The 15,180-nt window shown below is 42.5% G+C and overlaps 1 protein-coding gene across 14 annotated transcripts in view; it reads right to left on the reverse strand.

Annotated features, from left to right (window-relative positions):
• The window catches only part of GRIP1 (glutamate receptor interacting protein 1), a 509,665-nt gene that overhangs the window by 160,398 nt on the left and 334,087 nt on the right, over positions 1-15,180 (reverse strand). For all 14 annotated transcript variants that reach the window (XM_075931263.2, XM_075931223.2, XM_075931287.2 and 11 more), the window contains exon 2: positions 4,233-4,313. In XM_075931263.2, the coding sequence (XP_075787378.1) occupies positions 4,233-4,313 (81 nt within the window). The remainder of the gene's footprint in view (positions 1-4,232; positions 4,314-15,180) is intronic.

A 15,180-nucleotide genomic window follows, 5' to 3' on the forward strand; every position in this document is an offset into this window, starting at 1 on the left:
CATTAGTTCTGGGTACTAGCAGGGGCGGATATAGAGCAGGGCGAACGGGGCGGCCGCCCTGGGCCCCGCGCTTAAAAAAGCCCCGCGCATGCGCCGTGGCAAAGGGGGGGCCCCGCGGAGTTACGCTGCCCGGGGCCCCGCAAAACAGTCATCTGCCCCTGGGTACTAGACAGGGTATTCCCCTCAGGAATTTCATATTTGGTGCAGCCTCAGACAGAATATGAACATTTGCTGCACAGATGCTATGGATCAATGAACACCCTCCGTGCACAATTCTGTTTTTATAAAAAAAAGATAAACACCTGTATATAGTCAAAGCCTCTCCTCCCCCCAAATATATGTACACTGTATATAAACTCTGAACATCACATGAAAGGATGACAAGATTTTATTGCTTTATTACCATTACTGCAGCTAAATTACTGCTCTGAGCCCTGAAAAAAAAGGGGGGGATTTCTTCAGCCTAGGAAAGGCCCCCCCAATGTGCAGCCCAAGTACTGGAAAAATCTAAGTTACTAAAGACGCAAATAATTACACCACCTGCCAAAAACTACAGTTTTCTAAAAGCTCTTCCCAGTATTTTGGTGAACAGTTCAAGCACTCAAACCACAAATTACGAACAATCTGTCATACTAAACACATTTGGCTTAAGAGGTTTTCAAAAAATAATATAGTTATTTTACTATGATTGTTCAAACAGATAAGGAGACACTCTGCTACTCAGAAAAGCACTTCAGAACTTGCTGGAGTACCTTTCTATTCACACCATTTCAGCATATGTTTAAGTATGTGCTTAAATCTCATTGACTTCTATGGACCCCTTAGCAGTATTGCCCACTCTTGCGATTTTATCACTAGTCTTCCAATATTTGGTGGGGGTTTTTTTATTCCCATCTCTTGCAGAAATCAGAGAGAATGGGAAACTCAGCTTTCATTTAAACAAAGGCAAATTTCTCATCGTGCTTGTGAACAAGTGCTTGAAAATTAAACCTAAAAGATCAAACACCAACAGGCAAATAAGAAGCAGCAAAAACAAAATGTATTATTTGTAAAGTATCAGGATTTGGGGGCTGACTTGTCAGCCCCATGTGCTGAAAAAAAGTCACAACACTGCTTTATGCAGGCGCAGAAGTGCTGATCTGAATAGGGATCATAGTCCCTGCCCCAAAGATGCTGCAATCTAGTTCAGGGACGGATTAACGGTTCAGTTGCAGAATACACCAGATGCCCGTCTGAATTTAAGTGGTGCAGGCATCTTGCAGAGATGAAAGAAAATACTTTGTCTCACTCTGTAACCTGTTTGTCAGTGTCAGCACCACTTCCAAACTCAGGATTAATTTTCCCACAGAAAATAAACTGCAGAGCTAACCAGTGAATCAAATAAATACTCTCACAGTGTTAATTTTAAATTTTAAAATACAATGTGGGTATGCTACTATTACACATAACTTTAATTAAACTATCATTACTTTCCAAAATTCTATAAATCCCCATGAAAGAATCAGTCATTTGTTTTAGGCCATGCGACGACATGATAAAAATGACAAATACCCTGATCATATGAATGAAGTGTATCTAAAACAAGCTCTGTTCCAAAGAGATGTTTAATCCATTCTCTGCTTTGGGGGGATAAAATGGAATTAAACACAGGGGATTTATTTCATGAAATGCATGGTTTGGGCTGCAGGTTTGTTGTGATAAAAATTCCATGGGTCCACAACTTCTCTTTGGGTCTGGGATTTCACAGGCTGAAGAGCTAGGAGGGTTACCTGGGTTATGGAATGACCATGTTTGTGGTCACACAAGCTCAGAGCACATAACAAGGCAGCACCAGGAAGGGAGCAGGGCATGCTATATAAGAGCCAATGGGCTGGGCCAGCACAGTGAGGCAGTAGCTTAGGGGTGAGCAATAATTTTTGATGGGCGGCGGCGGGGGGGGGGGGCACACCAATATTCTGGTAAGTGATCAAGGGCCATACATTTCTATAGAGGAGGTGTGGGGTCTGGGATGGAGGTTGTGTAGAAGGGAACTCGGGATAGGAGACTGGGGTGCAGGAGGAGATGTGGGGTTTGAGAGGGAGTTTGGATGAAGGAGGGGGTTGTGACCTGGGGCAGGGGATTCGGGTGTAGTTCTAAGAGAGGGTAGGGATGCAGGAGGACTGCCAGAGGTCCCCTGAACAGAAGAGATTTTGAAAGACTATATCTTTGAAGTGGGGAAACCTGAGTGATGGGGCTAGAGGGCTGAGTGACAAAGAGCTCCTGGAGTGAGTGAGGTGCTGTGGACCAAGAGAAGACAGAGAGATGGTGTGCAAATGCAGCATCATGGATCTAATTCCCAGAACAGCCAGGAGGAGGTGTCATTGCAGTAAGTGGACCACCCCAAACCTACATCAACTGGAGACAGGGTGTATGCCACTCACATTCAAGGCTGAAATGGAAAGAATCTGTGCCAAGCACAAAAATTTTAGACATTGGCTCTTCTTAGCTCTTCCACAAGAATTAAAGTATATTGGGAACGCAGAATACAGTCTTATACATGTGTGCTCTTCTTCCAAATACAGTAGGCATAATGAATGCACAAATGTGATGCACATGTGGCACAAAATGTTTCATCCATAAATTTATGTTTGGATTATATTGAAATTGAGGGAGGAGGAAAGAATTAAGTATTCCAGAAGAATGCAGTATAATACAGATACTTATTAAGCTGAGTTTTATTGACTCATGATGTAAAATACTACCCAACTACGGCACAAGCAGATTCACCTCAGGAAGCATCAAATCTTGATTTTTATTGTACTGGAAAAACTAGTATTTGACCATATAATTAAAGAGTGCATAATAATACATACAGAATAAAGGCTCTCCATTCTAGAGCTCTCATTTTTGAGAATTTGATTTGCAATCTAAACAATCTTCATTATGTGGAAAAGAGGGAGGAGGGAGATGTTTCCGTATTTTTTTTTAGGTAGAGAAAAACCAATTCTATTATGCATAACTGTCATGCATCACTAGATCATCAGGGCTTGAACTTTATAACTTCAGGACAGACCACTGAGAAAGTGTGATTAAATCCAGCTTTACAGAGCTACATCGTTACAACTGTATTGTGCAGGGGTGTGAATAATCCTGAACAATGTAATTATACCAGTCTAACTCCCCATGTAGACAGAGCTATAATGACAGCAGGGTTTCTCCCATGGGCATTGCTATTGCCTCTCAGGAAGGTGGATTAACTAATCCAATGGGAGAAGCTCTCCAACTCACTAAAGCAGTACAGAGGTACAGCTACATTGATCCAGAATTTGACTTGTCCAATGTGGCTTTCTGGTCTATTATATTACAGCTCTGAGTTTTATTTACAGCTTGTACAACTTCTTAGCAGTATATTAGGCCTTGCTAGGCTGTGAAATCACAGATTGAATGACATAGCCAGTAGAAATGAGACTTGAACTTCTGGTACTGTGTATTTTCCAGTAGGCCAAAAGGTACTGTGGCTGGGAGAGGGGGTAGCTACATAATTTAGTTTGCCTGTGTCTCAGAGGAGGTTCAGCTCTGTGTGGCCTCCTGGAGTGAGACACCAGCAACATGTATGCACAGTGCTATCATAATGCAGAACAAGTTTAGCAGATAACTCTACTGAACAAAAGGCTAATGGGAAATGTTAGTTTCTGACATCATATAACTTGCCCCAATAACTGTTATTTAACATTTATATTGTAGTAGTGCCTGGGAGTCAGTGCAACTGAGGCCTCACTCTGCTAGGATGGTACAGACACATAAAAAATAACTGTCTTTGCCCCACGGAATCTACAATCTAAGTGATGAGACATGATAAAGGGGCGAAACAAAGAAGAGAGCCAGAGAGGGGATGGTATAGTGTGGGACATATATAATTTTTAATCAAATAGAAGCAGCGATCACAACTTGCCATCTACCTAGACAATCTGAATAGATTTTCAAGATGACAACAAAAGTCACTACTTTGACCCACAACATTCTCCCTAGCAAATGTCAAAATGCTACTGCAAACTATGAGGACAATATAGTACTAGAGAAAAGCAGCTAGATTTTTTTTCCATAATAAAAATGTGAGGCAATCACCAATGCTCTTCATATAATCAACCATAAACTGCTTGGTAAAATGAATGTATGATTTGGCTTCTCTACCTTGTAACATATATTGGTGTAAATAAGGCAAGGACAATTAAAATTTAAACTAACTCGTCTACCTGGGATGCTCTGTCTCCTCACAGACAATGCTCCTTCAGGTGGCTTTGTCTGGTTTGCAGATTTAGTATAGGGACTCTCATCTGAAAATAAAAACAAAAAGAGGTTTTAGTTTCAAATAGGTTGCAAGAGATGTATTTTAACAATTTCTGATTTAAGTACCAATTTACTTCTTTCCCACAAAAAGGAACAATTTGATTACATACCAGGAACCCTATTAGTCTTTAGGATTGTCATAATGAGCCCCACTCAGGGCACCATTATAAGTACGCCTGCCTCAGCCTTCTTCCTTCTGAGTCCCAAAAAGTGGCCCAAAGCATGTTCCCAACTGAGTTTCATTTAATACACAAGTCTCATACATACAAATCACAACAAAACAAGTCCCATAAATGATAATTCCTCCAGCATAGTGCAAACAGTAGACAGACTAGGGATGTAATAGTGTAGTCTATTACCTGACTAACCAATAAGCAAAAGCTTATCGGTTAATGTTACAGACTACATGGATCCCCTCCCGCTTTGCCAGTACATTTTTTAGAAGGCTGGCCAACAGCCTGGCTCAGTCCTGGTTTGCACCAGGTCCAGGACCTACCCCTGCTGTGGCTGTGCATTTAAAGTGTATTAGGAACTAGGAAGGTAGGCAGTCTGGCTTGCGCCGGGTTCAGGAACTCAGAACCCCACGGACCGGGACTACTGCCACCCTGTACTGCTGCCTCTGTATCAGAGGCAGCAATGTGGGGTGACAGGCAGCTGGTCTACAAGGGGAGCTGGTTTTTAAATTGGCTCCCCTCACGAACCAGCTCCCGTCTGGCACCTTACGCTGCTGTCTCTGGTACAGAAGCAGCAGTGCAGAGTGGCAGGGGGCTCCTAAGAAGTGGGGTTGGAGGCCACTGGTTGCCTGCACCTGAGAACTATAGAATAGTTGAGTAACCGATAAGAATTCATGAGGTTAATTGACTATTCAATTAACCAATATTTAACAACCCTAATATAGACCATGTGACATACAAGCACCACAATCCTTCACCACGCCTTGGTGCTCCAGTGCAGCGCTAGGGTCCCTCCCCACGCTCAAGCACACTCTTGTCATGACCTTGTATTAGGACAGTCACCCCAGCCTTGCCAACTGGAGTACAACTCTACTCTCATAGTTCTTCAAGCCCTGGGACTGTCACCAGCTAATCTCCTCTATTGTTTCCCTCTCTGGCCCAAGGCTCTGGTTCTCCAGCTTCAAGCTGGCAGAAAATTCCCCCCTACTGCTTCTCCTTCTTTCAGTCTTCTCCAGCACTCTCGACCCAGCTCTCTGGCTTGGGAATACTAGCCAGCAAACCCCTCTCGCTGCTCTACTTGCCTTCAGCCTTCCCCAAGAAAACACCTTATTCTACCTTCCAGGCCCTCTTCCAGTCCCCTGTTCTCAGGCAGCTCTCACCTGTCTGCACTTGGACTCTCTTTCCTGGCTTCCTTCAGGGACTTCCCCTCACTGGAGCTCTCCTTCAGTCTTTTCAGACCACAAGTGCTGCCCCCATGCTCTTAACTGGCCGGATGGGAACACCTGCTGTGACACAGGGAGCTCAACCTACATTTACAGGGGCCAGCCATTGGGTGACAAGAATGCACAGAATGTCTTTAGCATACTAGCCAGGGCAGTGAGCGAAGCACTCCCTTTCTGAATACAAGAACCATCGCAGGCTACCTCGGAAGTATAAGGATGGGTATTTTTGAATACTCACTCTCTTTTGAACAAAGATGTCAGACTCTAGCTGCGTCAGAGATGAGAAAAGCACTGTGTAAATCTCAGACTGCAGGCAGCCTTACCTTATTCTGACTCAAGTCTAGCTACAAGAAGCTTTAAATGTTCTACTTTAAAAGGACCCTGGGAAATGTGGATTTTCCTCTTTTCACTTGAAGAGTCCTTGCTCTCACTTTAATGCTAGTAGTGGGAGGTCTCCCATCCACATTAGCTGCAAGAAGCCATATATGCCTTTATCATTTTGAGATTCTATAGGAAGACATTCCTTTTGATTTGGGACTCTGCTCACAAAAGACCCCTCTTGTGTTGTGGCCAGTGATCTGAGAGAGTGTCAGCCAGTCATTTCCAGATTCAGCCTGCCCACCACTTTCCTACCCAAAAAGATGACAGTGCACCAGTTAGCAGTGGGCTTGTTTTCATATACAGTGCTGCAGCTGTGCTGCTGGAATCCTCTAGCGAAGATGCTACTATGCCAACAGGAAAGCTGTTCCCATTAGTGTAGTTAATCCACTTGCCCAAGAAGCTGTAGCTATGTCAAAGGGAGAAGCCCTCCTGGCCACTGAATGTAGCCAGACAGACACCCCCTCCCCCTCCCCATCACATCCATCTTATTTGCCTCTCTGAGGTTCCTGAAGCATACAGGACAGAGAAGGAGCAATAAAATCAGCATAGTCTATGCTGGCTCATCTGATCCTGAGAAGCTGAAAAAAACAGATATGTGGAGAGAGAGCGATTAAGTCAGTAAGCTGGCTTTGAGGCTGCGAGAACTGCCCCCGGCTGGCACCCATGTTGATACGAACACACAGTCCCTGGGAGAGGAATCCCCCACTGAGAAAAGAATGCCCAGTACTTCCAATTTAGTTCTCTCTCTTACAAGTGTAAATTAAGTTCACAACTCCCTTGTAAGAACTGGTCTCACAAAAGGCAGACCAGCACTATTTGGCATCACAGATAAGAAAGAGAAATACGTGACCCAAAATGGGTATAAAAGATGGGTCCAGCACACACTCACTTTGAGTGTCATTCTACCCTCCACCTGCTGGTCGGGTTAGGTGTTTGACCTCCCGAGGTTCTATGGGGACGCCCACCTCGTATTTTCGTCTTTCCTAGGAATTGAGGGACCGGCCCTGGCCTGACATGCTGGAGTCGAGAGGCACAGAAGGGGTAAAAATTGTACCTGGATGTGGTCCTCTGTCTTGAGTGTACACATAGAAAGAGTAAGCTGTTACTTGGTACCATTATTTCTATTTTTCTATCTTTATCTTCTTTGTAACCATTTTTAAGATCTATATTTTGCTAGTAGTTAAGAAATAGAGCAATAGCCATTGTAACCATATGATTTATAAGCTTCTTTAATAAACCTGTAACTGTTTAAGCTTTAACCTGACTCCTTCAGTTGCTGTAACAGAACCAAGCACAATTTAAAAGAACTTCAGCCGGTCTAAAGGGACAGATATAGGGAGCCCTGACCGTCGGCTGACTAGCTGTGCTGCTGGAATCCTCTAGCGAAGATGCTACTATGCCAACAGGAAAGCTGTTCCCATTAGCGTAGTTAATCCACTTGCCCAAGAAGCTGTAGCTATGTCAAAGGGAGAAGCCCTCCTGGCCACTGAGGAGTGTCCACAGAGGGGTTAGATCAGTATAACTATGTTATTTAGGGGTGTGGATTTTACTGAGCAATGTAATTATACTGATATAGGGCTGTAGTGGAGACCTGGCCTAAGCGGGATTAAGAGTGATGCTGCTCTTTTGAGAGCCACTGGGATTGGTTGGCAGGGCAGATGGACTATCCATTAAAGACAGACCCAAGTGGAAATGAGTTGCTTTCTACTTCCCCACAACAGCCTTCTCAATGAAAAAAACCAAACAATTTACAGTGCCTTTATATAAAAAGCTGCCAGAGAAAGACTTCAATAGGAACTGTATGTGTCAATTAAGCACTAGTATTGATAGTGTTTACTTCACTTCCTCACTCAAAAGAAAAAATAAAAGGGAATTAGATCCTATTTTGTGGGTCCTTTAATCTTGTTCTCAAAAAACTCTTTATGCATTATCCAATACTTCTATTTGCATACTTTCTCTTTAATTTGGGAATGACCAATTAATTTTTAGCACGTGCGCACAACCATGCATAAATACAGATCAATGGATAAGGAATCAAAGACTATGTTATGTAGTGGGATCTTAAAATGCAACAAAAATTAGTAGATGAATAATATAAACATTTTTGGCAATCCATTTTTCTTTCTTACTGACCCTCTTGAGATTTTTTTCTCTCTTTACTGATTACTGTATTTATGACATGTAAAATCTCAGACAACACTAGAAAACTATATCAAAGAAGGTAAATCATTCATTTTTATTCAGCAAGGATAAGGATTTGGTCAGCATAATTTAAAACCAGGTCTCAGATAGACACTACAAAGAACAGTTCATTTTTTCAAACCACAGATCTTCTACAACAAATTCTTCTTACCGAGTCTACCTTACAAAGTGGAAAAACTTCTGCACACTGGCAACAAGGCAAAAGGCTGTTGTACAGCCATGCCCCTGGAAGGGAACTGAACGAATAATTAAAAACATCTTAGTATATCAGGTCTGCAAGATATCATTGCTTTTACTATAGTAAGATTAATTTAGATTGCCATAGAAGTATAGTCATAATAAGAAAGGTAACCTCTGCTATACTGCATAACAGCGATGGGGAACCTCAGGCCCAGGGGCCGGATTCAGCCCTCAGCTTGCCTGGATCTGGCCCCTGAGGCTCAGGCCCCCCCAAAATTGGGAAGCCTATGCTGGTACTCCAGCACCCCATTGCCTCTTTGGGGGTTGGAGTGCACAAAATCTACTAGGCTGGGCTCCCCTAGGCTCTGTTGCCGGCACACAGTGCCCGAGGGGGGCAACAGCTGGGTTCGTTGCCCGGTGTGCGCACTCTAATAAACACACCGGTGTGGAGAAGCAAAAAAAGTTTATTTGAACGTTCAAATAGGTGTGAGGAGACTAGACATCTCAAATCAAGCACACTAACGTAAGCAGTTTTCTTTCTTTATATACTCAGGTTGTTTCCTTGCAGGAGAATAGTGAACTGTAGCGAGGTTCTTACGCTGGGACATGTTTCTCTTCTTCTTCCTTTACAGAAACACATCTGAATTCTTCTTCTGTATTACTGACAGTAACTAAGCAACTTCAAGGTCTTGCTGTTCCTAGCTGTTAGGGAGCTAAAGAAAAGTTATGCTTGGGGGAGGGAAGGGGAGGAAAGGAGGGGGAAGAGGGCTTTTAAGGTGCTTGGGCTTAGATCAGGGGGGGCTTCATCAATCTTTGTGATCTTCTACTCTCCTGAGTTACCTAGGATCATGCTTAGTGACCCTAACAGCTCTGGTGTGTGAGGGGATTGTGTGTGTGGGGGGGTGTCTTTCTCCTTCCCAGTCAGGGGCTACAGTGAGGGTTTTTTTCCCCGCTTCTCACTTGTGTACAGCCCCCAACTGATTTTTCTCTGGGTCATTGGCCCCTGACCCAAAAAAGGCTCCCTACCCCTGCTATAGAACACAGCATAAAGCCAAAGACAGTAACAAACAGAATGTTGAGGGAAACAGGCTACTGAAATGGATTGAAGGTATATTGAAGGAAGGACCATCTATCATTCCACCTTAACCCCCCCCCCCCCCCAGATTTGGTATACAGCTAATATTATTGTACGGGGGTGGGAAAGAGGTACAGTCGTCTTACATTTTGAAAAAAAAAATTCTGGAGAGAGAAGTAAGTGCTTGTGAAAAGGTCTGGATGGATCTCTTTCATTCATAGAAGAGGCAACAGACAGCTACTAGCGGTACAATGTTCCCCATGCCATCTCAATCAAAGGCAGTTTAGACACCCCAATATTCAATCTTTATGGATGTAAGTGACTCCTCGAATAGTTGACTATCTGATAAGTTTTCAAGTCATTACTCGCCTTCCCTCCCCCCGGCCCCTTGCGGCCTCTGTATCAGTACTGGTTGGGCACTATGGCACTTTGCCACTGAGGAGCATTTATCTGCAGCCCTTTCAGATACACAACTACACATTTTGCCTCTTAATTCACTAGTTCTCACTCATTTCTAGTAGGGATGTTAAAATGTGTTTAGATAAGTAATTGTGTAACCCTGGAAATTTCATCAGTTACACAGTTTCAGGGGAGGGAGAGAGGTGGCTTCTTGGGAGCCAATGTGTGCAGGGAGCCAGGTTTTAAGCCTATTCCCGCCTCCCTCCCCGTGCTGCTGCCTCTGATAGAGAGGTAGCAGCGCAGGGGAGGGCTGCATGTAAACATATATATAGCTACACTTTCACATTCCTAATGTTTAGAGCACTAGAACTGCAGGTGTTCATCTTTACTGCATTGCTATGTAGATGCAGTTCTTGACCTGCATTGGTTGCATCAATGGATTTTTTTAAAAATTTCTTCTGCCTGAGAGAGTAGACAGTCTGAAGTAAACAGTTTTTTGTAAGTCAATGTGTTGTACCAAGGTGATTGCAGTGCCAGCAGTTTCCTTAACTCAAAGACTACAGGAAAAGCTTTTCATGTTAACTATCAGGCTTCAATTTCCCTAGATACTAAGACAGACTACTTGCATATTTCTTACAGCTGTTTTTACACAGTACTGAGCAAGTTACCAGGACATTTTCATTTACATCCTTTCTGATCATAATGCAAAACTCATCTTTGAGGAAAAGTCTTGCAGATTACTGACAAAGTAAATAAATATGCAGAATAGCCTTCATTCTTTTACCTGTCCTCTCTAAAATAGCAGCAAATAATATTTAGTAGTTACGTTTGCTACATTACATTTACACCTTCAAAGCCCAGCACACACACCTGCCAATTAATTAGCAGTTAAACTATCACCACCATTGAAATCTTTACAAACGATTTATTTTGCACAGAATTAGCATGCATCTCTGTATAATGCAGAGTGAAGAACACAATCTCTAGTTGCAAAGATTATATTGACTCTCACCACTGCTTATTATATAAGATAGCTGCAATGCCTCCACTGCTTATCATCCTAATTAATATTGTCTCATTGTTTCTGTATGTTCCTCAATTTATCAGCATCTATTTTTTGTCCCTTGTCTTATAATTGGAATAAGCTCTTTGGCGACAGAGACCATCACCTGGGTTTGTACATTAATCCTAGTGCAACATGGCCTTGATATATGACTGGGGTTCCTATGTGGTAATGCAATATAAATAATGATGTCTTACAATAAACATTTACACTACAATGCATATATAGGGAGCTTTTTTGTTTGTTGCTCCCCCATTTTAAAGTACCTGCTTCTGTACCTAGCAAAAAAAGAAGAACAACGTCTCACATAAGATCTTTGGATAGTTGTTATACTCAAGTTTGCTAGCTTCCTTTAAAAAAATTATTAATCAGTGACAAGACGCAGTGAGTTAGAGAGAGGAAAGTTGTAGGATAGCTCCTCCACTGTCAAATCCAGGCATTCAAAACATCAGTCAGTGTACCTTGACTAACCTATTTCTGTGGCACAACAGAGCACTGTGAAAGTAACTGATAAGAGAACTTTGCCTGAACTGCGATATACCAATAAGGAATTATAAGACAAATCCCTATGTCAACACTTCATGAGTCCCTCTTCCAAAACTATTAACTAGCATGAGATAAATGCTTTGGCTGCTATTGCAACTTGTTTGGGTGATAAGTAGAGACACAATATACAGTAAGGCCCAAATCCTTGGCAGCCTCACGAAGTCTGAGAAATGGACTGAGTATTGCTCTGCCCTATAAGATATGAAGAGCATCTTCTTATCCCAAGTCACAGAGCAGCTATAGAGACACCCCTTTAGTTATCCCTCACTCGAAGGAGATGATGGAAAGGAACCTACATGCAATGATCCCTCAGTCTCATTCCTTGCCTCTCCCATAGCTCAACTGCACGCCATTCATACTTGACAGGACACCTCCCCACCTCTTTACTCCAGCACTGACTTGAACAGAGGGAACACACCTGTTTCAGAAGTCTCTGGTGCTAAAGACACAGGTGGAGGATTTGGCCCTAAATTGGTGTGTGAGGTGCGTTTAAAGCTTGCTTGTTATTGTACTTAACACTCTGGAGATAACAGCTAAAGGAAATTGTGGCAAGAGAGAACTTGGGTGGTATTTTTTGAGGGAAGGAGGGGGGGAGAAATGAAGGGTTCTGACCGTCTAAAGATATTTTCCCATATACTTCCCTCTCTCCCACAAAGGCCCCATAGTGGGCTGAGTCACACTTCTGATTTAGGAGTCAGGATGTTAAAAAAAATGTAATGGGGTACATAAGAACATCCATACTGGGTCAGATCAAAGGTCCATCTAGTCCAGTATCCTGTCTGCCGACAATGGCCAATATCAGATGCCCCAAAGGAAGGGATCACAACATGTAAGCTTTATGTGATCCCTCCCGTCACCCACCTCCAGAGAAACAGAGGCTAGGGACACCATTCCTACTCATCCTGGCTAATAGCCATCGATGGACCTAACCTTCATGAATTTATCTAGCTCTTTTTTGAACCCTGTTAAAGTTCTAGCCTTCACCACATCCTCTGGCAAGGAGTTCCACAGGTTGACTGTACACTGAGTGAAGAAAAAACTTCCTTTTGTTTTAAACCTTCTGCCTATTAATTTCATTTGGTGACCGCTAGTTCTTTTATTGTGGGAATAAGTAAATAACTTTTCCTTATTCACTTTTTCCATACCAGTCATGATTTTATAGACCTCTATCATATCCCCTCTTAGTCTCCTCTTTTCTAAGCTGAAAAGTCCAAGCCTTTTTAATCTCTCTTCATATGGGACCTGTTCCAAACCCCTAATCATTTTTGTTGCCCTTTTCTGAACCTAACTGGTTCACAGGGTGATTGTGAGATCTCTGAGTATAGGACGCACTCCAGTCCAACCGAAGCAGTCCCTACCTGTGGCGGGGGGGGGGGGGGGGGGGGAGGAGGAGAGGGGGAGCAGGCCCGCAGGAATAGGCTTGGTTGGAGCACACCCCTTCACACACTCATTCCTATTTAAGAGGTTAATGGGTTAAACAAAGTTAACTGATTAAAGGGGAGTTTACATTCCTAACTCCTTCCTAGGTAGTCATTTCTCATTTTGTATATGTGCAACTGATTGCTTGTTTGCATTTGTCCATGTTCAATTTCATCCTATTTATTTCAGGACATTTTTTTCCAGTTTGTCCAGATCATTTTTAATTTTAATCCTATGCTACAAAGCACTTGCAACCCCTCCCATCTTGGTATCATCCGGAAACTTCATAAGTGTACTCTGTGTTATCTGAATCAGGATCAAGATATTGAACAAAACCGGCCCCCAACTGATCCTTGCAATACCTCAACCAGTATTGCACAGCTTTCTCTAGGTTGCATTTCTCTAGTTTGTTTACAAGATGATCATACAAGACAGTATCAAAAGCTTTACTGAAGTCAGGATATACCACAGCTACCGCTTCAGCCCTTTTCACAAGGCTTGTTACCTTGTCAAAGATAGCTATGAGAATGGTTTGACATGATTTGTTCTTGACAAATCCATACGGTTACTTATCACCTTATTATCTTTTAGATGTTTGCAAATCGGTTTAATTATTTATTCCATTATCTTTTTGGGCACAGAAATTAAGCTGACTAGTCTGTAATTCCCTGGGTTGTCCTTATTTCTCTTTTTATAAATTGGCTCTATGTTTGCCCTTTTACAGTCTTCTGGAATCTCTTCCATCTTCCATAACTCTTTGGAGATCATTTCTAATGGCTCAAATATCTCCTTAGTAGTTCCCTAAGTATTCTAGTACAGTACAGAAATGCATATTATCCATATTGCATATTATGGCCTGTACATAAAGTATTGATCCTGGTATAATATTTTAGAGACAATATGACGAGGAGGAGGATGTGCCAGGTTATTAACAATTATTCTACAAGTGCTGAAACTGCAAGGTCTCCAAAAACTACTGACATTAATGAATACAAGACTCATATTTCTGTAATACCTAGAGTTGATATCTCAGTCACAAGATGGCAGCTATAGCACTCGTGAAACTCATAATGAAGAGCTTTATTCGTAACAGGAAAATAATCGTGTGGACACCACCGACTCAGAAACACAAAGACATTAACATAGATCTTACTTTATTCTACATGACACTGTCAAGTCAAGCGAATGCTAAGCTAACAGTCCTACTGTTTGTTATGCTCTGCAACCATCAGATCCAGAAGGGAATACAATTCCTTGGACGGATCCCAAACAGTATGTCTCAGACAGTAAATTCTACTTTGTATAATTAATATTAGCAAAGTCCTTTGAAGATTAAAAATGCTATTGAATACTAAATATAAAGTATAGTTTAGAGTGGATGAAAAACAGCTGTATCTAAGTGAGACTAGTTTGTGATGCCACAGCATCCTGAAATTTTCTAGGAATTACTGAGTATTTAGAAAATCCATCCAGGTTCTTGATGTCCCACTTAGCATCAACATTTTCAGCACAGTATCAATGGCTATTAATAATGCCACTGAGAAAAATGTTTAGGAGAAGGTTGTTCTTGGAAAGAAGAACATTTTGGATGATTTACTTTTAAATAATGCAAGAACCCAGATTTGAATAACATAGATTGATCAGGGCTGCCACATCACAATCTGTATTTGAGAGGTTGATGGCTGACAACAGCAGAAAATAGAGGCTATAATGAACACTGTATTTACAGGTTTCAAAGAATGCCACAATGTCAGCAATCTACTACACACATATTACTCATTTTCAGACTTGTCATGGAAAAGTGATCTGCCATTTCATATCCAGAAGGTTAAAAATTTCACAAGCACCTAACTCCCATTTTTCAAAACTGACTCAAGCACTTAGGAGACTAAGTCTCATATACACTATGAAGTTTTGCTGATAAAACTGTCAACACCCAAAAGTCAACAAAAATGGGGACGAACGGCTGGCGGGAAGCAGGGCTGGCCGGGAGGAGGTTAGGGGGAGATTAGGGGAAGGAATCAGACAGCAGGGCTGGCTGGGAGTGGATATGGGGGAGTGGAGCTGGTCAGGGGAGATCGAGGGTGGGTGGGGAGGGAACCGGCCAGCGGGAAGCAGAGCTGGCCGGGAGTGGATATGGGGGAGCGGGGCTGGCCAGGAGAGATCGGGGGGGGGGGGGGGGAGAGAACAGGT

Source organism: Pelodiscus sinensis, chromosome 1, assembly GCF_052426305.1.
Source record: "Pelodiscus sinensis isolate ZL-2025 chromosome 1, ASM5242630v1, whole genome shotgun sequence".
Taxonomy (NCBI): domain Eukaryota; kingdom Metazoa; phylum Chordata; order Testudines; family Trionychidae; genus Pelodiscus; species Pelodiscus sinensis.